Raw genomic sequence first — 25,318 nt, 5'->3', positions numbered from 1 at the left:
GGGCTCCAGGGACATTTCCCCATCCATGCTGGACTTGAGAGGGATATAAAGTTCAGAAACTAAAGTGAAACCCAGAGTAGTCACACGTGCCCGCCACATGGCTAAGTGCAACATCAAACACCAGTCAGGTTGGACTGTGTGCACAGGAAAAGTCATTTCATTTTACCTTATTGCTACTACACTAGGGGACTCAGTGCATTGGGACAAATTGTCTTTACTTGCACAATTCTTGGAGTTTCCTATTTTCCTTTTCAAAGAGAAAATCTGCCTTCCCTATATTATTCTGTTTTGAGCCCATTCCTTTCACTCCTTTTCTTGGGCTTCCAAACAGCAGCCAGAGGTTCGAAGTCAGTAGGAGTAAAGTAAGGGGAGAGCACCAACCCAGCCTCTCTCCCAGCCCAGGGAGAAGGCAAGTCCTAGTGAGTGGGGGAAAAGAGAAAACCAGAGAATCCCTCTTCTCCAGTCTGCTTAAAAGGCCAGGTAGGAAAGAGTGCCCTGCCAAATCCCTGCCATGATCAGATGTCAAGAAGGAAGGCATCTTAGCTACCATCCTAAGTTGACCTAAGCCCAGTACATAAATAAAAAAACAACTTTCCTCAACATAGTTCCTAAAACTGCTTTTTGGCTTGTTTAAGATGACTTTTCTGCCCCAGAAGAGAAGGAACTTCCATTCTTCCCTGTTATACATGATGCCAAGTCTGAAATACAGTCCTACCAGCCTTGCCGTTATCTCTAAGTCAGCTAAGTGTCCTCTTTGCTGTCCATCATGTGTACTGGCATTCATATAATTCTGGACAGAAAAAAAAAACAAAACACTGCTTCTCAGCCAAAGAGGAGACCACAAAGGAGATACCTAGCAGTTGGAAACTAGCAGATTTTTAGGGAGGTTTCAAACTTGTAGGCATCTTCTTCTTCAGCCTCATTCTAAGCTTAAGTTCCTGGCAACAATAGCTCCAAGGCTATTGTAGCCAGCAGTAGCACCTCAGCCAATTGGTCATGCTGGACTAGAAAAAACAAAAAGCAGTGCTCTCCTTTCCCATCTCTTGCCCAAACTCTCTCCATTCCTTTTTTTCTTTTCACTTTTTCCTCTTATTTCCCATTCTCTAACCCCCAACTCAGAATACTCAAAAAGTTTTACCCTTGGTCATCCTTAGCAAAGGGAGGCCCTAGGGCAGAGAGAAAAGGAAGCAGAGAAAGCAATGAGAAACTAGCTCCAAAGACAGGTGTGGAAACTCCCAGGAGCCAGGCAGGTCTGCTGCTCTGCCTTAGTGTAAGCTTGAGGATAGTTCAACTCAGTATTAACATTTCTGGGCATGGAGAATAGGTTCTTGGTCTTATGCAGTGAAGGTGTTTAGCCTGACCTTGCCAGTTAACAGTGCAAGTCATACAGAGAATTCATTACATGGGCAGACAGGCAGGCAGGCAGACAGGCCAGCCAGCAACCAAGTTGAGTGAAGAAGGGTGGGGGAATGTTAAAAACAGTGGGAAAAAGGTAGCAGGAGACCTACGAGGATAAGGCTGGGGTCCTCTCAGAACTTAATAAGAAGCACTGCAGCAGCAACCACATCCAAGCAAGCTAAAGCTTGCTACCAACACCTGTGCATGTGCCACCTTTCAAACAAGAATAAATAACACAATCATGAATTTGTTAAGCCTTTTTCCCTAAAAAATAAGCAAAAAATTTTCTCATCATTATCCAAGCTCATTCTCTTGCTTTTATTTCTTGAATGGCACATATAATGCCAAAGGACTAGAAATGCTTTTTCAAGCCCCAGCTCAAAGCCCAACTGGAAAGAATGAGGCAAAGGGAAGAAAGGAAAGAACACAAACTTGTTGCTGAGAATAGTGACTTCCACCTGTTCCCGATGGGCATTTGCAAATGCTGGTGAATGACTGGACCCTCCAGGAATAATGCCCTTATCCTAGCCCCAAAAGGTACCCAATGTAGTAGATTACACGCGAGCCCATTGTCCTAGGAGAGCTTTCTCCCCAAAGGGTGACGGAACATGAAGTAGACTGTATATGAAGGCGATGGACAGGGCAGATGGGAGTGTTGGCATCACTCTCTTTAGGCACTTGTGTAAGGAATGTAGGGTCTCCAGTGAGCTGCCTCCTCTCAGGACCCTCCATTGTTTTTCACTGGGCCTGTGCCCATTGGACACCCAATGCTATAGCCAGCAGAAAAATGTACATACAGGAGGAGTTACTCAACAGCCCTGTTGCTTTCTTCATAAGGAATATATGTTACCTTTCTGTGAAGTTACTGAACAAGGTAGCCAACTAGAACAGAACCTGGAATAGATTGTTTTGCATAGCAAATCTGGGTCTGTACAAAGGCTGCTGGGAAGAGAAAAGGGGTAGCTTTAATTCTACAGGCCAGAATTGATACCTTCCTTCCTCTAGCTGATTGCCAATCCTGGGCTAGATGTAAAGTATCATAGCTTCATCACCAGAGTAGGGTAAAACCAAGCCCAGGCTCTTCAAAAAGAAGAATTTGTACACTGAAGCTGAACCTTCCCATCCCAAGCATAGGTACAGGGGAAAGAGAGAGAGTAAGCAAGAACCTCCTGCTCTAGTACTGCAAGCCAGCCAAACCCTTTATCTCAAAGGGGGGGGGGGGGGGGGGAAAGCCCATGCCACCCACTCACATGCCCTAGTGGGAAACCAGGAAAAATTCATTTGTGTAAACAGAAGCGAAGGGAGCAGCAAAATTCCCCAGCCTGTCCACAGGACATGCTAGAATCTGGGATGAATCAAAGGGTTAAAGGACAGTCCAGTCCAGAGGAAGGGAAGATATACTTGCAGGAAAGAGTGCAGAACAGTGCAGAGGAGGAAGCCTGTAGCAAGAAAAAGGTATTATTTGCACAGAGGAAGAACAGAGCCTGAGCCTCACTTTGGGGAAAATAACCACCCCTACCTAGCCAGGCCAGAGAACAAGTCAGATACATAGTTCCTTCTGATGGCTCAATGTTTCCAGGATGTAAACTCATCAGACATGAGAGGAATTTCCAGATTTTGGCAATAGACTCAAGTTATGGTATAAAAATAACATTTCATTTTCTTTTCTTTTTTCGCATTAGACCTAAAGATCTTCTGTTATAAGACACCCCAGTTAAGAAATATTGAAACATAAGAGATTTGACCATTAGGGGGGGAAAAAGAGCCAAGAGTGAGAAATGCTATATGAAAGTAACTCCAGACCAAGCAGGGTGGAAGGGATGGGGATACAGAGAAGAGGGAAGTATAAGTGAAAAGGCCAGGGGCCAGTCATCTCAGCAGCTCCGAGACTTGTCATGTCTGAAAGTGCAAATGTCAATGGATTCTAACCATCTTGAGGTTGCGATCTTTTTAAAAGCTCAACGAGTATGGAAGTCAATTCCTTCAAATGGAAAATAGCTGGCATTCTGGCTGGAGGCTTATTGGGTTGGGATATTTGTTCCCCACCTACCTCCTTCTCCCACCCCCACCACCCGGTCCCACAAAGAAAGGTACAAAAGGTTGCAGTTCTGCAGCATTACCATTACAGGGAAGGCACTGGTTACCCACCAGCAGGCGGAAGGAAGACAGGGTCGTGTCACTTCAGAGCTAAGTGCCATAGTGCCTTAAGTGTTACCAGGGGGCTGGATCTCTGTCAAGGAGGAGGTGTAAGGTGGGTTAGGAAATGTGAGAGAATAAGGGCAAAAGGCAGTGGGCAGGAGTTGGGGGTGGGTAGCTGAGGGAAGAACAACCAAAACCATTAGCATTAAAAATCTTCCTACAAACTGGATTCTGAACCCATGAAAACATCTAGTATCCTAAAATATTGATCTGGGTCTGATTTCATTTTTCTTCTTAAACAAATCTAGACCTTTTTTTGATTAAGGCTCCTAAAAAATCCTTCCCTCCTCCCACCCACTTTCTCAAGCCCCTCACTTTCCCATCTAAAGTATCAAACCCAAACCTACAAGCTTCTGTCCACAGGGCTTCAGAGCCGACCTTAACAAGCTGTTAAGCATGAGTCTTTAGCACTGTGAGTCACATGAGACACCTGTGTGTATGGTGGGCACCAGTGCTGCCCATCTTGGTCCAGTGGGGTCAGGGCCAGATGCGACAAAACAGGGTGAGGGATGGAGCAGGATATGAGGTTGATATCAGAGATTTCTGGCTGGTGGTGTCTTGCTGGCCCTGTTCCCCACCCCTACACCCCTCTGTAGAGAAAAAACAAGGCCTCCTACACTCCTCCCTACCCAACCTCCTTCCTCCTTGCTTCCTCTGGATTTGGGCAGCACAGCTCCTGGGGCTTGGAAAGCTTTCTTCTATCCAGTGAGGTAACAGCGTTCTGCCTTCAAGCGAAGTACATGGTGCGCAGAGTATCCTGGTGAACCTGCACAGCTTTGGCCAGGGCCTGGGGATCCCGCCCATTGCTCTGCCCAGATATGTGGCTCCCCTCTCCACTGAAAAGAAAACAATGAAAAAAAAGGTCCTACCTGGTGAACTGAGCTATTAATTCCATCACCCATCCCTGGATGCTATTCCCACATCAACTTTTAGAGAAAACTTCAACCCAGGTTTATGCAGATTAAGCCCAAGGGTACAAAATTGTGCACACTCATGTCCTTCTACTCAAGGAAACTTGAAAGAGTACAAAATAGAAGCTAGCCAGATCCCAGGCCTTACCTATCATGCTCCTTGTCCACCAAGTGGTACCGTGCCCGGAAAGCCACCAGGCGGGCATAGTAGGCAGGTGCTGGGATAGAAACGGAACGTGTGCATCGAACATAAGTGTGGCACAGCTGGTATGTCAGGATTTGGAGCTCATCTGCTGTGAAACGGTTATCATCCCAAAGGACATAGTAATGGGATGGTCGGCTGGTACCCTGGAAAAAAAAGAAGGTGAGGGCTCCAGGTTGGACAGAGGGGATTGAGGATAAGGAAAACAATCACTACTGGGACATTACTATGATGGAAAAACTCCTTCCCTCCTCCATTCCTATAAACAGACACAAAAACAACAATGTCATAAAGCACCCTTCTTATGGGCAATGTGCAAGCACCCTTAGGGCTTATTAAGAGGGCAACCCTACCTGGTACCAGTGGTTCATGCCTGTAATGCTAGTTACTCAAGAGGCTGAGATCAGAGTATTGCAGTTCAAAGCCAGCCCGAGCAGGAAAGTCCCTGAGACTCTTATCTCCAACAAACCACTCAGAAAAAGCTGGAAGTGGAGCTATGGACCTTAAGTGGTATAGCACTAGCCTTGAGCACAAAGGGGCTTAAGGACAGCACCCAGGCCCTGACTTCAGGCCCTAAGACCAGCAAAAAGACAGAGAGAGCACAATCCTGTTATGACATATATTCTAGATGCAATGAGGATAACCAACTAATCCTTAACCCAATAGAAACCCCAGGACATAGCCCCGCTACCTGAATGCCTGCATGGCTGCACAGGTAGAAGTCAAACTCAAATGGGTGGGTGATGTTGGTATCCACAGTGGTCCCAGCTGGGATGTTACCACTCTTCCCAATCTGCAGAGACAAACACAAATGAGATCTTAGGATTTTCCCAGCTGTAACTAGGGCTTGGCTGAATTCCATTCCACAGAATTCCAAGCACAAAGATATAAAATAGATCTTCAAGATCTAAAGGGTTCTTCTAGGTCTTGAAATAATGGGTTCCTAAAGTTATGATTATGCCATCTATTAGCTGTGCATCTTAACAAATCATTTAACCTTTCTGAGATAATAATATCTCTTCTCACAAGGATCCTGTGAGGAAGGCACCTGAAACAATGTCTGACATGTCTGGCACAAAGGAAAGTTCACTAAATAAAACTTCTCTTATCTGGGAGCTGGTCTATATACAGGATCTAGGCCACAGAGCTAAGAGGAGGGAGCAAAAGTATAAGGGAAGATGAAAAGCCAACACTAAGGAAAGGGAGTAGAAGGGAATGGACAACAAGAGCCAAAAGAAAAGAAGCCATAGAGTATGCTGTAGGAAGAAGACTGAAATGTCAGACTTTATCTTAAGGACTTCTCTGCCAAGACAAAGAAAACAGACAGCGTAGGCCACTGATGACCTCAACAATCCCTCACTTACTCGCTCATTCTTGTCAGCACAAAAAAGTCGGGTATGATGGCGTTTCTGCACCACAATGTAAGTGATCCCAGGCTGGTAGTCCTTTTCCAGTTTGATGCAGGCATCACGAATGGCCAGTAGTTCATAGTGGAGGATCTAGGCACAGTGTGAGGAGAAAGACAAGGAAAGACACAGCTCTTCTTGAGTTCACACACTAAAACACAGTCAATATACCTTTTGTATAGTCTTCTTTCAAAGCTGATGCTCAACAAGGATGATAGACCCTTCCTGCAAAAATCAATCTTATACTCTGTTCACTTGATATATCCTGTAAAACCTTGGCTTGAAGGCTTGGCATCAAAAAAGAGCTCCCAGTTGGCTTTCATGCATAAAGAGACCAAACATTGACAGGTATTGGTGGCTCATGTGGGCAAATCCTTACTACTTGGGAGGCTTAAATTGGGAGGATCACAGTTTAAGGGCAACTTGGGCAGAAAATTTTGCTAGACCCCTCCTTAACAGAGAGGTCCACCAGTTATCCTGGCTACAATGGAAAGCCTAACTTAAGTAGATTGTGCCCAAGCATTAGTCTAGGCAAGAAGCACAGGTGCACAACTACAGCCAGGTGCACAACTGACCCCCCGCCCCCCCCCAAAAAAAAAATTACAAGCAGAAAATAACAGGGCCAGAGTAGCTCAGCAATAAGAGTGCTAGAGTTCAAACCCCAGTACAACCAAAGCAGAAAAAAAAATTTAAGACACAAAAACCAAAGTTCATAGAAAAAAAAAAAATCACAATGTCCAATGTTAAGTCAATTTAAAGATCAAGAAGATAATGGGAAGACAGGCATTCGTGGCTCTGGACTATAATTCTAGTTACTCAGGAGACTGAGGGAGGTCTGAAGATCAAAGTTCAAAGTCAATCTGGGCAGGAAAAATTTCTGAGACTCTTACCTCCAATTAACCACAAAGTTGGATATGGAGCTATGGCTCAAGTGGTAGAGTGGGCTCACATAGGCCCGGAATTCAAGTACATACACATACAAAAGAGATAAGCTAAGGAAGCTACCATAGGCCAATAATCATAAGCAACAGTTGCCTGCACTGTATGGCCAAGAAATGATGTATCTTATTTGAAATCAACTGGAAATAGTCTTAAACCAAATTGTTTTTCTTTCTGTGTGCCAGTCGTAGGGCCTAGGCACTGTCCTTGGGCCTTTATCCCTAAAGCAGTGCTCTACCACTTGAGCCACAGCTCTATTTCTGGCTTTTTTCTGGGTGCTTAAATGGAGATAAGAGTCTCACAGATTTTCCTGCCCAGGCTAGCATCAAACCAAGATCCTCTGATCTCAGCCTTCTGAGTAACTAGGATTACAGACATGAGCCACCATGCCTGTAATTTTTAAAGTTGTTATTATAAAGATGATGTACAGAGGGGTTACAGTTATGTAAGTCAGGTAAAGAATAAATTTCTTTTGAACAATGTCAACCCTTCTCTCACCTAAACTAAGATTTATATGTTGTATTAGCCTCAAATTATTAAACCCCTCTAGATCTTCTTTAACTTCTTCCATTAATGTTATTTACAAGATCTACCTCATAAAGGTACTGTGAAAACTAAGATAGGGAATTAAGTAAAGGTACAGAGAAGCCTAGTAAGGCTTAGTAACTGCTGAGTATTTCACTAAACAGTAGAATTTCAACCCAAGGGAATATGAAGGCACCAGACATTTTTTAAAAAGAAAATATAGATAACTTAGAGCCTTTTTTTTCTCTTCCAGTCCTGGGGCTTGGACTCAGGGCCTGAGCACTGTACCTGGCTTCTTTTTGCTCAAGACTAGCACTCTGCCACTTGAGCCACAGTGCCACTTCTGGCCATTTTCTATATATGTGGTGCTGGGGAATCGAACCCAGGGCTTCATGTATACAAGGCAAGCACTCTTGCCACTAGGTCATATTCCCAGCCCCAATATGGATAACTTAGAAAAAACCGAGCATAATGGTTAAGAGCATTGACTTGGAATAAGACCATGTGTCTGAATCTCAGTTCCATCACTCATTAGCTTGAGTAACAATGAAGAATCACTTAACATTTCCCAACCTCAGTTTTTTCACTGGCCAAGTGAAAATAGTCACCTATTTCCCAGAGCAACTGTAAACACTAATAGAATATGAAGGTCTAAGCATAGTACATAACTCATAAGATGTGCCCAATAAGCAGTAGTTAATAGTAGTTAAGACTTGTTCATACACTAGTCTAAACATGAATGAATATGAAGGCTTAGCAATGAAAACAGACAGGAAAAGCACAATAAAAGGAAGTTGCCGGCATTTTTTCTCAAACTAGAGGTACTAGACCAACAGCATTATCTAGGAACTTGATAGACTTGCCAATTCTACAGCTTGCATCCTAAACTCGTTGAAATGGAAATTCACTGTTTGCACACAAAGCCCTCTGGGTGAGGTTGAGGTTTATTGCCATTTGAGAACTATTGGTATCAACAGCCTTTAACATAAACCAACTGGTAAGTAGACTAAGGCTTTTCAGTTACAAGATCTATAGAAGATATACCTCACTCCTCAGTTGTGATCCTTGACCCCAAGCCTATCTCACTTAACAAAACTTCCTAAGTATTGGCATACTTCCCAGTGCCAATAACTTAAAAAAGGTAGAAGCAACTAGCCTTCTAACCTCAACATGAACATTTTTTTCTACCTACTACATGCCCTACCTGGGGAAGTTGGCCTTCAGGGACCCCATCTCGGTAGAAGATGATGCGAGTAGGCTTGAAGCGTGTGGACTTGTAGAACTGGATGAGCAGCTCACGCACCATATAGGATAAGTCTTCAATAATTTCCTGCCGTGGTCGCTGCACCCGCACAGTCGCACAGTATCGGCTGGGATGGGCATCCATACTGCCTACCACCTGACAAGCAAAGAGAAAGGATCTACCTTCAGAATGTCACTCTCCCTCAGTCACACTGTAGGTTTAGAGAAAGAGTTCTGAGCAACAAAACTATAACTAAAGGAGTGGGGCTTGGGATCCCTAGTTTCAATTTGTTCTACCATAATGCAAGTTTTACTTAATCTGATAGGAATACCTGCTTTCACTACCATTGCAGTACATATACTACCCAGTGCAAGACCTACATCTATCTCTTGCAGAGGAGTATTTAAAGATATAATACTACTAAGTCAAATACTGACCAGATGTGGTGATGTTAATGCCACAAAGTTTGACATTAATCTTGAGGCAGACATTGGACAAAGCCTATAATCTTAGCCTTCAGAAAAATCCAGAGTTTGAGGCCAGCCTGGTCTATACAGTGACTCTATCTCGGAAGTGAGAGAGAGAAAAAAGAGAAAGAGAGAAATGAAACTGTAGGGTTGGAGGCATGGCTCAGGTGAGCACTAGCCAATGAGTGAAAGCATCATATACTGAGTTTGAATCCCAGTCTCAGAAAAAAAAAAAAATAAAAAGCAAACTAGGGACTGAGAATATGGCCTAGAGTGCTTGCCTTGTATATATGAAGCCCTGGGTTCGATTCCTCAGCACCACATATATAGAAAACAGCCAGAAGTGGCACTGTGGCTCAAGTGGTAGAGTGCTAGCCTTGAGCAAAAAGAAGCCAGGGATAGTGCTCAGGCCCTGAGTTCAAGCCCCAGGACTGGCAAAAAAAAAAAAAAAAAGCAAACAGGGCTGGGGATATGGCCTAGTGGCAAGAGAGCTTGCCTCGTATACATGAGGCCCTGGGTTCGATTCCCCAGAACCACATATACAGAAAACAGCCAGAAGTGGCGCTGTGGCTCAAGTGGCAGAGTGTTAGCCTTGAGCAAAAGGAAGCCAGGGACAGTGCTCAAGCCCTGAGTCCAAGGCCCAGGACTGGCCAAAAAAAACAAAACAAAACAAAAAAAAAAAAGCAAACTAAACAGTGACTTCACCTAGGCCAAGTTTACCCCCTCCCCATTCATATGCTAAGCTACCCAGGAACCATACCACTATGACAAGTATGCATGTAATTGATGCCAATAAAAGGGACAATGGCCATAACCCAGGAGGGTTGGCCAGAAGGAAAAGTGGAATAAGTATACGGAAGTGCTTTGCCTACCCTTACACTAAGACAATACCCAGCTATCCAAAAAAAAAATGAGGGTAGAAACAGAAAAAGGAGGGATAGATTCTAAGCAATTTAGGATGTTCCAGGGGATAGCAAAAGAGTCAGGAGAAAAACTGGAGAATGTCTAATCTATTAGATGGATCAAGGGTGAGGGTGAAAGCGAGGAAAGGACAGTCCTGACAACTAAGTTGAAATTCCTTAAAGATTTCAGAGAAAGTGTGTGTGTGTGTGTGTGTGTGTGTGTGTGTGTGTGTGTGTGTGTGTGTGTGTGTGTGTGTAAGTAAGTAAGTAAAAAGAAAGCTATAAATGCAATGGGAGACTTGGCCAAGTTTCTGGCCACAGCCATCCTCCCCTAAAAAAAACCCATTCCACACAAAATTAGCTTTACAGGTAATAGGTACACTGAGCTAAAACTACATTTTATGGAGCCAGAGCTAAGGGATGAAAATCATATGTAGTCTTGAGAGTTAAGCTACAAAGCAAGAGTTACTCACAGCGGTGATAGAAGGTTTTTTCCCATCCCCTGCTGGGGGGTGTGTAACATCTGCTCCCAGGAATATCACTGGCTGTTGAAAGACAGCAGAGCTGAGCAAGAAAGAGAAAACACAATGGTGAGGAACTAGATCTTTACTCCTTGGCACTATCTGGTACCCATTTTGGTCTTCTCCCTCTTATATGTCTGATTTAATATGTGTGGTCAGAGTCCTGAATCTATCAATTCCCAGTAGGGTAGCATGACAAGAGTAAATGAAGAACAGAGTTCATACCGCTGGTGTGGGACTAGGATGTTGTTAATGCCACCAAGTTTGACATTAATCTTGAGGCAGAGATTGGACAAAGTCTGAGGTGAGGTCTTGACCACGTTCTTCACCTGCACACACTGTGTTGCCATTCCCAAGAGTGTATCTCCAACACGTTTCACCTCAGCTAAAGACAGGGAGAGAACTGATGAGTGCAGTCAATAAATTTACTAAATGCCCAGTAGATGCCAGGCAGTCTGAAGTGCCAGGGGCAACAATGGTGACCAGAAACATATTAGATCCCTACTCTTAAAGGGCTTACCATCTAGTGACTAATGTTAAAAATTGTGAAATTAGAACACTGGTAAATGCTACAACAAAAAACTTCATGAAGTTTTGAGAACATATAATAGACGATAATAACCTAGTCAGGAAGGTATTTTTAAGCAAGTACTAACTGAACTAAAATGTGGAGAAGAAGGGTTTGAGAGACCATTCCAGGCAGTGGGAACAGCATGCAAAAATAAAAATATACTCTTGGCAAGATGTGGTGGTCCATGCCTGTAATTTCAGTACCTGAGGATTCTGAGGCAGGAGGTTGAAGAGTTCAAGGCCAATCTGGACTACATAGTGAGTTTGTGAGCTATATACATTGAGACCTTGACTCAAAATAAATAGATAAGTATAGCTAGGTAGACAGACAGACAGACAAACATGTATCATCTGCTAAGTCATTTGAGAAATTAGAAAGCCATGTCAACTAAAAAAAGGAGAGCAAGAGAAGAACAAAATTTGTTCACTAGATTGATCTACAGAAGAAATATGGGAACAGTTTTCAGGCTAGGGAGATAATTCAGTTGCTAGATACTTGTGTTTAGAGCTTAATCCCTAACACCAAAAGGAAAAAAACAAAAACAAAAACAAAACAGTTGAGGGCTGGGAAGATTGTTTGCCTCGTATACATGAAGCCCTGGGTTCGGTTCCTCAGCACCACATATATAGAAAAGGCCAGAGTGCTAGCCTTGAGCAAAAAAGAAGCCAACAGTGCCCAGGCCCTGAGTCCAAGCCCCAGGACTGGCAAAAACAACAACAACAAAAAACAACAAAAAAAACACAGTTGAGTTTTTGAGATAGAAGCAAGTGGATTCAAGAGATATTTAAAGAACTCAAGAGACTAGATACATAAGGGAAAAGATATTTCATAAATAACTTTTAGCTAGAAGCTAAAAGTTTTGTGTGTATGTGATATTTTGAGTTTGAAGTGCTTTTCTGATATCCCAACAAGGACATCATCTAGGCAAATGGGTAGGAAGGAAGGGGGGAGGGAATGAAAGAGGAAGGAAGGAAGGAAAGAAGGAAAAAAGGAAAGAAGGAAAGAAGGAAGAAAGGAAAGAAGGGAGGCAAGGGAGCAGAGAGGGTACATGTAAAAACAATATATATTCAACACAGGCATTATAAAGAACAGCTATACACAGCTAAAGTGGTACAGTACTTGCCTAGCAAGCATGAGGCCCTAAGTTCAAACCCAAGTACTGAAGGGGAGAAAAAAAAAAAGGTAAAATGTGCTATATTTCTATGATGGAAAACATATAATAAATGGTAACTATATACAACATGAATCTCAGAAACTTAAGTGAAAGAGGCCAGATGCAATAAAAGTACATACAATACAGTACAATTTAAACCTTATTTAAAATTCAAAATCAGGCAAAACTAATCTATGGTGTTAGAAACCAAAAATAGATACCATAGGGTAGGGGTAGGATAGTGGTAACCTGGGTGGTGCTAACAGTCTGCTAGGCACTTGTTAGTTACACAATTGTGACACTATGTGAAAAATCATTGAACTGAAAATTTAAGCTATTTGTGCATTGTAATTTAATAAGCTTATATTTATTTTAAATAGTGATAGGGCACAATGACTCATGCATATAATTCCAGCTACTTAAGAGACAGAGAGCTAGGAATGTGGCTTAGTGGTAGAGTGCTTGCCTTGCATGCATGAAGCCCTGGGTTCAATTCCTCAGCACCACAAAAACAGAAAAAAAAAAAAAAAAAAAGCTGGAAGTAGAACTGTGACTCAAGTAGTAGAGTGCTAGCTTTGAGCAAAAAGAAGCCAGGAACAGTGCTCAGGCCCTGAGTCCAAGCCCCAGGACTGGCAAAAAAAAAAAAAGACAGGGATAGGGAACCACCAGCTCAAGGCCAGGCCAGGCAAAAATTTCACAAGACCCTATCTCTGTAATTTGTCTAAATCAGTTACAACCAGTACTGAAATTCAGAACCAGTGTTCTTTCCATTTCTAGCCTATGTGGCAAATGAACACTGCAAGATAAAGCTGGAAAGATTAAGGTAAGATTATGGCCCTGAAAACTCCTGATGGCGTAGTGAGTGGGTATCAATGAAGGGGGGTTTTTTGGGGTTTGTTTGTTGGTATATTTATTTTGGTATACTTGTCACAAAAGTCTTATCTGGTATTCTTATGCCAGAAAGACTTGAGAAGGAAAGTTAAAATTATGAAGGGAGAAAAGCTACAGGGATGGATGAGAATTAAGATTCAAGAGTTGGGGTTGGGAATATGGCCTAGTGGTAGAGTGCTTGCCTCTATGTATACATAAAGCCCTGGGTTCGATTCTTCAGCACCACATAGCCAGAAGTGGCACTGTGGCTCAAGTGGTAGAGTGCTAGCCTTGAGCAAAAAGAAACCAGGGAAAGTGCTCAGGCCCTCAGTTCGCACCCCAGGACCAGCAAAAAAAAAAAAAAAAAAAAAAAAGAATCAAGAGATGGATAATGACTTTGTTTTGTTTTGTTTTGTTTTTTTTGCCAGTCCTGGGGACTGGACTCAGGGCCTGAGCACTGTCCCTGGCTTCTTCCCGCTCAAGGCTAGCACTCTGCCACTTGAGTCACAGCTCCGCTTCTGGCCGTTTTCTGTATATGTGGTGCTGGGGAATCGAACCTAGGGCCTCGTGTATCCGAGGCAGGCACTCTTGCCACTAGGCTATATCCCCAGCCCCCTTTGTTTTGTTTTTGTTGCCAGTCCTGGGGCATGGACTCAGGGCCTGAGCACTGTCCCTGGCTTCTTTTCGCTCAAGGCTAGCACTCTGCCACTTTAGCCACAGCACCACTTCCGGCTTTTTTAATATATATGTAGTGCTAAGGAATCGAACCCAGGACTTCATGTATACGAGGCAAACACTTTACCACTAGGCCATATTCCCAGCCGGATAATGACTTTATTACTATAACTTATAACAATAAGTAATGGGTGAAATCAGTGAAATGAATGAGAACCAATAGGATGAAAAGATAGAAGACAAAGGACAGAAAACTGAAGAATACTAGGCAGTCTTGGTAAAGACAGAAAATAAGGTGGATTAGGAAAAAAATACCCAGAAATCACAGAAGAAGTGGTAATAAGTGGTGACCTTTGTAGAGGAGGCTGAGGAAAAAGATAGTCAAAATGGAGGAAATAAGCTAATGAGTGGCTGGTGAGGATATGAGCATAAAGAATATAGAGAACTCATTCACAAGATCTGAAGAAAAACAATGGGAAGCCAAAGGAGACAGTAAATTTGTAGAACTGTGCTATGGTGTTTGCATCAAGTCTCAAAGGGACTAGATGGGAACATAAACACAGAGGAGCTGAGCCAAGTTAAGAACAGCAGTTTCTTTAAAGGAGGAGAGATCAACAAAATGGAATGCTGAGCCTGAGGCCTGTTGAAAAAAACAAACAAACAGGAAAAGAGAAGAGAAATCTCTCAAAATACCCAAGTCATTACCAGGCAACAAAAGAGCAGCAGAATCACCCCACATTCTGTTTGTGCTGTACAATGTCCTAATAACACACTCCTGAGGACAGGTTTCTGACCACCTTAGCCTGGCAGAAAGACAGTACCAGTGAATGTTACTGCAAGGGTGTGTGAGCAGCTAAGTCAAACCATGGGCTTACTCAATGGTTCATATAGGATGGTATTTCTCTGATAGTAAAAGACATGACTGGCCAAAGCCACAATTCTCTAGACTCCTCCATGAAAAGTCCCCAGGAATGTACTTAGAAGAGTGCTATTATTATTACTGTTCCAAGAGAACTGTACCATATACTGGCGTCTTCCCTGGCAAGATGACAATAATGAGCTGCAGCCCTGAGTAGGTGTTCTTGAGATGCCGGAACATGGGCTCCACACTGTCTGCCCCCTGTGCGTATTTGCAGAAACAAGGCTGACCCTGGATGGGCATCCCTGCATCCTTGGAAATCTTTCGGAGCTGATCTGTGAAGTTCCTGTAGCACAAGCACAGTCATAACAGGAAGCAGTAAGTCTCACTTTAATACCTCTAACTGAATGCTTTAGATGCTTTACTAAGACAGACACTAAGAGATTCTAACACAAATGAGATATAATTACAGCTAGTGTTAAAAATATAATTATAGGGGCTGGGGATATGGCCTAGTGGCAAGAGTGCCTGCCTCATATACATGAGGCCCTGGGTTCGATTCCCCAGCACCACATATACAGAAAATGGCCAGAAGTGGCGCTGTGGCTCAAGCGGCAGAGTGCTAGCCTTGAGCAAAAAGAAGCCAGGGACAGTGCTCAGGCCCTGAGTCCAAGGCCCAGGACTGGCTAAAAAAAAAAAAAAAATATATATATATATATATATATATAATTATAATTAAGTAGTACAACATAGAGCTTGGTAAGTATTTAACTAGAGGGAATAGTAAGGAAGGGGTCTATGAGGAGGCACCTATAGGAATTCCCAAGCCTCCCACTTGTCCTACTTGATTGAGACTTTTTGTTTTTTGTAGTTGTGGGGCTTGAACTTCAGGCCTGGGTGCTATCCCTGAGCTCTTCAGCTCAAGGCTAGCACTCTAACACATGAGCCATTAGCACCACTTCTGGTTTTCAGGTGGTTAATTGGAGTTAAGAGTCTCATGGACTTTCCTGCCCAGGTTGGCTTTGAACAATGATCCTCAGATCTCAGCCTCCTGAGTAGCTAGGATTCCAGGTGTGAGCCACCCAGCACCCAGCTCTGACTGTGACTTTTGTAGACACAGAATCCATTAAATATCCAAACAAGTAAGCAATGTCTGAGTGCAAGGCCTTTGTGCTCACAAGAGAGGTTGTTTCAGTGTTAGGAGAGCACAGGAGATACCCCAACTGGTGCTTTGAAGCCTTATAGCCAATTCATAAGTTAGTTTTGTTCCTCTGACTTTTTACCCTTGGAAAGGAAAAGAAAGTTGGTACAGAGTATATAGGCAGGAGAGTAAATACAAGCTATAGAATACACTAATGGGTTACAAAGGATAGCAAACAAGTTACTCTGTAAAATGTAAAAATCTTGTATTTATTCAAAAGTGCTAAGTTGATAAAGCACTTGCCTAACATGCACAAGACCCTAGGTTTGGTCCCCAGCACTAAAAACAGAAACAAAACCTAAATAATTAAAAGCAGTAATATAGAAACAAAAGCGAACGTTTAGAAACTTATTATACAGCACTTAAATATCAATAATTTTTATAATAGAAGTATTTGTAATCTCTTTAGTAAAAGTACACAAGAAAGAAAAGTATAATAGTATTATCTCAAATTTTAAATCAGTTGGGCATAGGTGGCTCATGCCTGTAATTTTCAGAGGCTGAGATCTGAGGATAGAGGTTCAAAGCCAACCCCAGCAGAAAAGTACATTATACTCTTATCTCCAATTAACCACCAGAAAACTTGAAGTGGCGCTTTGGCTCAAAGTAGTAGAGTGCTAGCCCAGGCCTAGAGTTTAAGCCCTATGACCAACAAAATAAATAAATGAATCAAATAAAAATTTAAATCCTTTACATATGTATAGTTTTGAAAGTATATAAATTGGATAGGAAGGCCATAATAATGCTTGACAAATGACTTCATCAAAAGGGAGGAATGAGCCAGGTGCCAGTTGCATATGCCGATAATCCTAGCACTTGGAAATCAGAGATCACAGTTTAAAGCCAGACAGGGCAATAAAGTCTGTGAGACTCTTATTTCCAAATAACTACCAAAACAGCCAGAAGTAGAGCTGTGGTTCAAGTATTAAAATGCTAGCCTTGAGAGGGAGAGCACCCAGGCTCTGAGTTCAAGCCCCAGGACAGGCAGCAACAACAATAACAAAGGTAGTAAGAGACTAGGATTGAGGATATAAATATCCAATTTATTTATAATGTTTATTTTTGAAAAAAAAAGTTTGACAAAATGAGTATTCTTTATATTGTTCTCTGAATTATTTGGTATTTTCTAAAAATAAACATCAAAATTAAAAGCTACAACCTGACAATTCTTTCATGTGAATAAGAGTCATTGTTATATTTCTTCCATTTCTCTGCTTTGCACACAACTGTAGCAGAGTTACCAAAAATGCTCATGCATTTACCAGACTTTGTGTTACCAGATTCCATTAACAGTGGGATATTCCCTATGTCCTCTCTACTACCAGACTATCATTGGAATACTGTATCCAGTACTGGGAACCAGACGTGTTGAGAGATATCTACAGCAGGAAATGTCTTGCAATTATCTCCTAAAAGCAATAGAGCCTCTTTAATAAGAAAAACAAAAATTTGTTTTATTAAGAGTTTAAAAAACTTTCTCATCCATACCCAACTAACAAATTTCTCCAACTCCATAGCAACCTTGATGCCCTTTCTTTCCTTCTAGTGCCATGAGTGCCTTTTCTCTGTGTTCTGGATACCCTCTTCCTATTCACTTAAAGAGACTTTGCTCTGTTTACTTACTAATTTTCTTTTTTAATTCTATTTTCAGCCTCTGCTTACTCTGCACATTCTTCCTGGACAATCTTCTCATCTACTGTCATGGTTAAACACTCAGAAATCTTTATTTCTAGCCCGAAATCACACATCAAACTGAGTATCATCCCTGACCTATTGGTCAAGTCACATTTTTATCTCCTGTATCTAAGGGTCATTGGGAGAAGAGGATGACCAAAATATTAACCCCTTACCCCTAAGGTTCTATTTTTATCAGTTTCTCAAAAAGAACTAGAGGGGGGAAGGACACAGGGGTAAGAGAAGCACACCAAGGGCTGGGGCATGGTTCAAATGGTAGAGCATATGCTTAGCAAGTACAGAGCCCTGAGTTCAAATCCTAATACCGCAACAAAGAAAAAAAGAGAAAAACAGAGAGATAAGAGCTACCAAAGAAATAGCTATAGCACAAAGGCAGAATCAGGTGTTCTTCCAATATTGCTAAGTACTCACTACCAAAGCCAAACCAAGTTAAAAAGTAGCCTAACCTAAGTGAAAATCTAAAGAACACAGGAGCTGGGTACTGATGGCTCATACTTGTGATCCAAACTTCTCAGGAGGCTGAGATCTGAGGATCATAGTTCAGAGCTAGCCTAGGCAGGAAAGTCCAGTGAGACTTTTGATCTCCAGTTAACCACCAGAAAGAGCTGTGGCTAAAGCTTGAGCAAAAAAAAGCTCAGGGATAGTGCTCCAGGACCTGAGTTCAAGTCCCAGTACTGGCACCAAAAACAAACAAATGAACAGGAAAAGGGTTTGAGAAGGAGGAGGTAAGGGAGGGAGGAAGAGAGAGAAAGAAAGAGAGAGACAGAGAAAGAGAAAGGAAGGAAGGAACAAAGGAAAAGAAGGTAGAAGAAGAGGAAAGAGAAGGAAAAGGAGGGAAAAAAACTATTGAAAAGAAATTACAATTTGTGATGGGTGGCTATCTATTTGGATATGGTAGGGAGAAGAGAGGGCCAGACCCAGAGTCACTGAATCCATCATGAGCTGCTAGAACTAATTACCAAGACATCAAGGCCTTATGACGCCAACAGGGCCATATATCTCCATTATCTTCATCACACCAAAATGGTCAGCTCCACTTTTTTTTTTTTTTTTTTGCCAGTCCTGGGGCTTGATGAACTCAGGACCTGGGCACTGTCCCTGAGTTTCCAGGCTAGCACTCTACCACATGAGCCACAGTGCCACTTCTGGCTCTTTCTGTTTATGTGGTGCTGAGGAATCAAACCCAGGGGTTATTGTATGCTAGGTGAGCACTCTACACTAAGCTACATTCCCAGCCCCATCCACTGACTCTTATTCATTCCCAGAATATATTGATCCCATTCTACATCCAGAAAGCCAACTTTGAACTACATACTTTAGTGTGTTTTGTGACATTTTAACATATTTCAATTAAAAAAACCATATAAGGAAATGTCTGTAACTTTTTTCATGCATTTATTCACTTACTAGAGCCCTTATTCCCCTAGCCAGTTTCATTAAACCATCTATGAAATAAAAACTTAATTTTTTTGAGAGGGGCCTCACTACATTGCCCACAGTGGTCTCGGATTTGTGGCTAAAACTGTCAGTACATGCCACGATGACATCATCTGTCCTAAACTGTTCTTTGCAGTGCTAGGGATCAAACCTAGATCCTTAGGGAAGCTGGGCAAGTGTTCTACTAAGCTTTAAGCCATATCATTTTTCTCCTTTCTGCCACCTACTTCCAGTCCCTCAGACAGAATGATGCTCTTCCAACTATGGTCTCCTAATTCAGGTCACTTGGACCTGAGTGAACAAATTTTATTCATAAAACACAGCTTAGAGGACCAGATAAACAAGTTACTATTTGATCCCAATTAAAAACAGGAGTTTTGAACTCAGGTCTGATGTGATATCAATCATAACATGTTCTTTTTTTTTTTTTTTTTCTTGCCAGTCCTGGGGCATGGACTCAGGGCTTGAGCACTGTCCCTGGCTTCTTTTTGCTCAAGGCTAGCACTCTGTCACTTGAGCCACAGCACCACTTCTGGCCATTTTCTGTATATGTAGTGCTGAGGAATCGAACCCAGGGCTTCATGTATGTGAGGTAAGCACTCTTGCCACTAGGCCATATCCCCAGCCCACATAACATGTTCTTGATGTGCAAAACTTTGGACAAGTTATTTAACCTCTTTAATCCTGAGTCTCCCGAAAATGTGAACATCATTATCTACTCTTTGAACACAAAACAAAAGAAACAGAGCCAAGCACTAGGGGCTCATGCCTGTAATCCTAGCTACTCAGGAGGCTAAGATCTGAGGATTGTGGTTAAAAGCCAGCTCAGGCAGGAAAACTTCATGAGACTGTTAGCTCCAATTAACCACCAAAACAGCAGGAAGGAAAGTTGGATTCATATGGTAGAATGTTAGCTTTGAGCAAAAAGGCTGAGGGACAGCACTCAGGTCCTGAGTTCAAGCTCCAAGACCGAATGAGAGAAACATAAGTGAGGCATGTAAGTACAATGTTGGTATAAACATTATAGTCATCACTACTATGTTTATTACAAGCAAAAATAAACATAACGGGCTGGAAATATGGCCTAGTGGTAGAGTGCTTGCCTTGTATACAAGAAGCCCTGGGTTCGATTCCTCAGTACCACATATATAGAAAAAGCCAGAAGTGGCACTGTGGCTCAAGTGGTAGAATAGCTAGCCTTGAGCAAAAAGAAGCCAGGGAAAGTATTCAGGCCCTCAGTTAAGCCCCAGGACTGGAAAAAAATAAATAAAATTTAGGTCTTCCTTAGGATACTCATAGCCTAAATAATCTCTGACATAGACATGGTTTCTTACTGAATTCTCCTTATGGATCTTATTAAAGACAGAAAAGGAACAGTGTGAGCTAGAATGGACAAAGCAGACTGAATCAAGACAGAGCAGACTACAAATCAATCTTGACCTCTGAGGGCAAAAGCAGCAGCTCTGGGGTCCTTCCCACACTTCCAACCCCACACCCAACCCTCCTTACTTGAGCACCTCTTCTCGACATTGTTTTTGGGGTGCGAAGCAGGCGATGGCCCAGACTTTGATCTCAATACCATTGTAGAACTGTTTCCCACGCATGTCCCAGACACCTTGGTTGGGTGTGGCAATGGCCCGATTCTAGGGATAGACAGAGGGGGCGCCCAGGTGAGCCTCAGTAGAGCCAAGTGGGTAGGGAGCAAAAGCCCCAGGCTATTCAACCCATCCACCCCCATATTCCCCAGAGATGTTGTCTGGCCCTGACCCTGCTCACCCGGCCGCCGTACTGCAAGATGGGCGCCGGCAGCACTCGCCCTGTCACCTCCGTCATGTCATCCTTCACTTTGATTCCAAATTCCTGGATATAGGGATCAAGGTTGTAGCTGGCATTCTTCATCTGCAGAGCAAAATATGGAGATTTCAGGAAAGCAGTAGCCTGGCAATACCACTCACCCTCTGAGTCTCAAGGAGACTACAAAGAAATAGCACTAAAACGGGATGGGAAGATGGGGATAAGTGGGAGATAAAAAAGAAATAGAGGGCTGGGGATATAGCCTAGTGGCAAGAGTGCCTGCCTCGGATACACGAGGCCCTAGGTTCAATTCCCCAGCACCACATATACAGAAAACGGCCAGAAGCGGCGCTGTGGCTCAAGTGGCAGAGTGCTAGCCTTGAGCGGGAAGAAGCCAGGGACAGTGCTCAGACCCTGAGTCCAAGGCCCAGGACTGGCCAAAAAAAAAAAAAAGAAAAAAGAAATAGAAGTTGATCATGAAGGAAGTTATACAGGAGGGGAAATAGAAGCCAAGTAACTAAAGGGTCAAGAAGCAAGAACAACCCAATGGAGTCAGTTACAGCAACAAATTTAGACCTGGGAACCCAGGTCTAAACCCCTTAAATACAGCATCAAAGCACTCTCAAGGCCCCTAGAGGCTGGGTAAATAAACAATCATTTCTATATAGCTCCACTAACCAGGCGACTGATTTCCTCCTGTCTGTCTGGTGCCGACCTAGCTGTAGCTTTTATCATAGTTGAAGTCTGGTTGTCGGTCAGCTTCTTAATGCAGCGTTGCCCAGCCACTATGTTACAGACCTGAGAAAATGAGAAAGACAGGTATCTCTGGCTTGAGTATAGGCTATCAACAAGAAATCTTGGCTATAAAGCAGGGTAAAGAGGACTACAGAATGGCTATATATGCATACATTCTTGAGATTTACTTGATGTGTAAAACTGATAGTATCCTCTACTAATGTGAGAAACACCATCTGCTACTTGGTTCTCCATTCTGGGACCCAAAGAAAATGATTAGATGTCTACTGATATGCTGACTTCTACTTCCCAAAACACCAAATCCAGGATGCCAGGAAGAGGAAGGTTTGTGGCAGAATAGAGTCAATAGATTTTGGAAGTCTTGTGTTTGAAGTGCAGCTTTGCATTTCTAAGTGAAGTCACCTTGAGCAGATCTCGCTGCCACTCTGAGATTCAGCTTCTTTTATTTCAGACATGGGAAAAAATACTAGCTATCTCAAGATATTGTTGTGAAGGCTTAAATGCAATGAAATATATAGTTTGTTTTCATAAGGCCAATGTTCTCTATGTACTAGTTTTTGTCTTAATCCTAGAGATCATGATAAACAATGGGAGGGAAAACCAGGCTAAAGTCACTTGTTTTTTAAATTCCGTATTCTAAAGAATATACAAAATAGGGCTGGGGATATAGCCTAGTGGCAAGAGTGCCTGCCTCGGATACACGAGGCCCTAGGTTCGATTCCCCAGCACCACATATACAGAAAACGGCCAGAAGCGGCGCTGTGGCTCAAGTGGCAGAGTGCTAGCCTTGAGCGGGAAGAAGCCAGGGACAGTGCTCAGGCCCTGAGTCCAAGGCCCAGGACTGGCCAAAAAAAAAAAAAGTATAAAGTTATAGCATTACCTATAGATGGTTTCACCTAAAAATTAACGCTAGCAAGACTAAAAGATGAGTGTGGTAAAATGGGAACTTTTGTGTACTGGTTGTAGGAATGTAAGTGGAAAATGCTGTGGGGATTCCTCAAAAAATTAAATATAGAATTTCCATATGAATGTGAAAGCTTGCTAAAATATAATTATATGTGAAAATATATACAGGACAATATGCATATATACACAATCAAATTGACTGAAGTATGGTATACACAAAGGTAACATACAGCTTAAAATGAATACCTGGTAACTGAAACAGGCCTTTTCTGAAGGGCATAGGGCTTTAAAGGAGGAGGGCAGACAAATGAAGAGTACATATATCACAATGGAACAAGGAAACATAACAGACAAGCTAGATGGGAAGGAGGAAGAATGATGGAAGAGGTGACACTGATCGAGATACATTGAAGCTGGGCTGGTTGCTTAAGTCTGTAATCTACTTAGGAGGCTGAGATCTGAGGATCACGGTTCAAAGCCAGCCCTGCCAGGAAAGTCTGAGAGACTCTTATCTCCAATTAACTACCAGAAAACCAGAGTGGAGCTGTGGCTCAAAGTGGTAGAGTCCCATTTGAGCTGAAGAGCTCAGGGACAGCGCCCAGGCCCAGAGTTCAAGCTCCACCACTGGCAATAAATAAATAGATAGATAGATAGATAGATAGATACATTGTACACATAAATTGACATGTTGAATTGAAACTCCTTTGTCTAATTATGTAAAGATAATAAAAAATAATGTTTTTCAAAAAGAAATTACCATATAAACTAGTAATTCTACTTCTAGGTATGGAACCAGAAGAAGTAAAACTAGGGGCTTGAATATATATGTGTGTGTGTGTGTGTGTGTGTGTGTGTGTGTGTGTGTGTGTGTGTACCTTTGTTCATGGCAGAATTACAAACAATAGCTATAAGTCTAGAGTTCATCAGCTGACAAACATTTAAACCAAATGTAGTATACACATTCAAAGAAGTATTAGCCCTTAAAAATGCAGGAAATACCTGGGGCCTGAAGCCAGCCCAGGCAGGGAAGTCCCTGAGACTCTAACCCCAAAAAACTACTCAGAAAAAGCTGGAAGTGGTGCAGTGGCTCAAGTGATAGAATACTAGCCTTGAGCACAAACTGGTTCAAGGACAGTATGCAGGCCCTGAGTTGAAGCCCCAGGACTGGCAAAAAAAAAAAAAATTCTAAGATCTCACAACATGAATGAACCTTGATGATATGCTAAGAGGAATAAGCCAATCTACAAAGGAAAAATATTAATGATTCCACTTATATACAGTATCTAGAATAATCCAATTCACAGAAACATAAACTAGAATAGTCATTAGTAGGGCTAGAGGGGAGTGATACAGAGAGTTGCTATTTCCTTGATATGATTTCATTTTGGGAGGGTGAAAGATTCTGGAGATGAACAATAGTGACAGATATATAACATTGTAAATATACTTAATGCCGCAAGACTCTACACTTAATGGTTAAAATGGTAAATTTCATGTAATAACACAACATGACAAAAAAAGGACAAAAGCAGGAATCAACTGTAATTTGAACATGAACAAATGATTTTGCTGAGCCTTTCACTGGTTTGGATAACAATGTAATGAAGACATTGAACTTGACTGGAGGCTATTTCTAGTTTCTAGCTATGAAGATTCAAGTAATTCACTGGTCTACTTAAATATCTTCCAATAGATTCCTATTTTAACTAGTGTAAAGTCCCATCTGACCAAAACTTTGAACCTAATTAGTTGTTGATAGGATTGTAAAATAGCAAGACCAATTTGGGAAACAGTGTAGTAAGTACATCCTCAAGATGTTAAACATAATTATAGATACATATAAAATATATTGTTACACCACATCTGGCCTAAGCTGTTCTATTATTTTTGTTTGTGGCTGGCAAGGCTTAAACTCAAGGCCTTAAATTCTCATTTGGCTATCTTGTTCACAGCTGACACTCTACAACTTGAGTCATCCCTACAGTTTGGCATTTTGCTGGTTAATTAGAGATGGAGTGTTGTGGACTTTTCTATCCAGGCTGACATTGAACTGCCAGGTCTCAGCCTCCTGAGCAGGTAGGATTATAGGCATGAGCCTCTACTGCCTAGCTTGTTTTATTATTCTTATAGCACTTACTACCATCTGAAATCGTGATATGTTCTTATCCAGTTACTGTCTGTCTTCCTCTTCCAGAATATAAGTTCCATAACAGCAAGAATCTTGTCTCTTATAAAACTCTATATTCCCAAAACTTAAGAGTTTATAACACATAGTAGAAGCATGATAAGTCAAGAAATAATTATTACATAAATTATTCACCTTATTGATTAAGCAGAACTATTGTTGGGCTAGGGCATTAATTGGTAAAAGTGCATGACTAGCAAGCATGTACCCCAGTACTATCAAAACAGAAACAAAACGAGAAATAATGTTTTGCTAGCAAATCTCGGCTCTCAGCTGCAATTGTCCCTAAAGACCTCTGGGTCCCCTCCCCCACTGCAATTGTGGAGAATGAATCTATAAGTCTAACACTTACTAGACAAGTACTGTACCACTTGACCTATGTCCCCAGTCCAAAACTTGTTTATACTTCAGAAAATATTGTTTTCATCCCACTTTCTGTGCCATCAGCAGCTACTCATTTTGAAGGTCCTTTCTCAGTCTCATTTCCTTGGGTTAGGTGTAAA

General features: G+C 42.1%; 1 protein-coding gene across 6 annotated transcripts in view; it reads right to left on the bottom strand.

The window, feature by feature from the left end:
* Nucleotides 1–1,077: 1,077 nt before the first annotated feature.
* Ago1 (argonaute RISC component 1) overlaps nt 1,078–25,318 on the bottom strand; it is a 37,358-nt gene continuing 13,117 nt past the window's right edge. For 4 of the 6 annotated variants that reach the window (XM_048350879.1, XM_048350877.1, XM_048350880.1 and 1 more), the window contains 11 exons: nt 21,647–21,766; nt 20,942–21,073; nt 20,684–20,817; nt 15,003–15,187; nt 10,939–11,098; nt 10,666–10,756; nt 8,785–8,979; nt 6,075–6,209; nt 5,402–5,503; nt 4,657–4,856; nt 1,078–4,433 (listed from right to left, as the gene is read on the bottom strand). In XM_048350879.1, the coding sequence (XP_048206836.1) occupies nt 4,325–4,433; nt 4,657–4,856; nt 5,402–5,503; nt 6,075–6,209; nt 8,785–8,979; nt 10,666–10,756; nt 10,939–11,098; nt 15,003–15,187; nt 20,684–20,817; nt 20,942–21,073; nt 21,647–21,766 (1,563 nt within the window). In that variant the 3' untranslated portion in view covers nt 1,078–4,324. The remainder of the gene's footprint in view (nt 4,434–4,656; nt 4,857–5,401; nt 5,504–6,074; nt 6,210–8,784; nt 8,980–10,665; nt 10,757–10,938; nt 11,099–15,002; nt 15,188–20,683; nt 20,818–20,941; nt 21,074–21,646; nt 21,767–25,318) is intronic. The other 2 variants (XM_048350878.1, XM_048350882.1) reach the window with 1 other exon arrangement.

The sequence above is a fragment of the Perognathus longimembris genome, chromosome 7, assembly GCF_023159225.1.
Source record: "Perognathus longimembris pacificus isolate PPM17 chromosome 7, ASM2315922v1, whole genome shotgun sequence".
Lineage (NCBI taxonomy): Eukaryota > Metazoa > Chordata > Mammalia > Rodentia > Heteromyidae > Perognathus > Perognathus longimembris.
The sequence above is the reverse complement of the archived record's forward strand: the minus strand, read 5'-3'. Positions and strand labels throughout refer to the sequence as shown.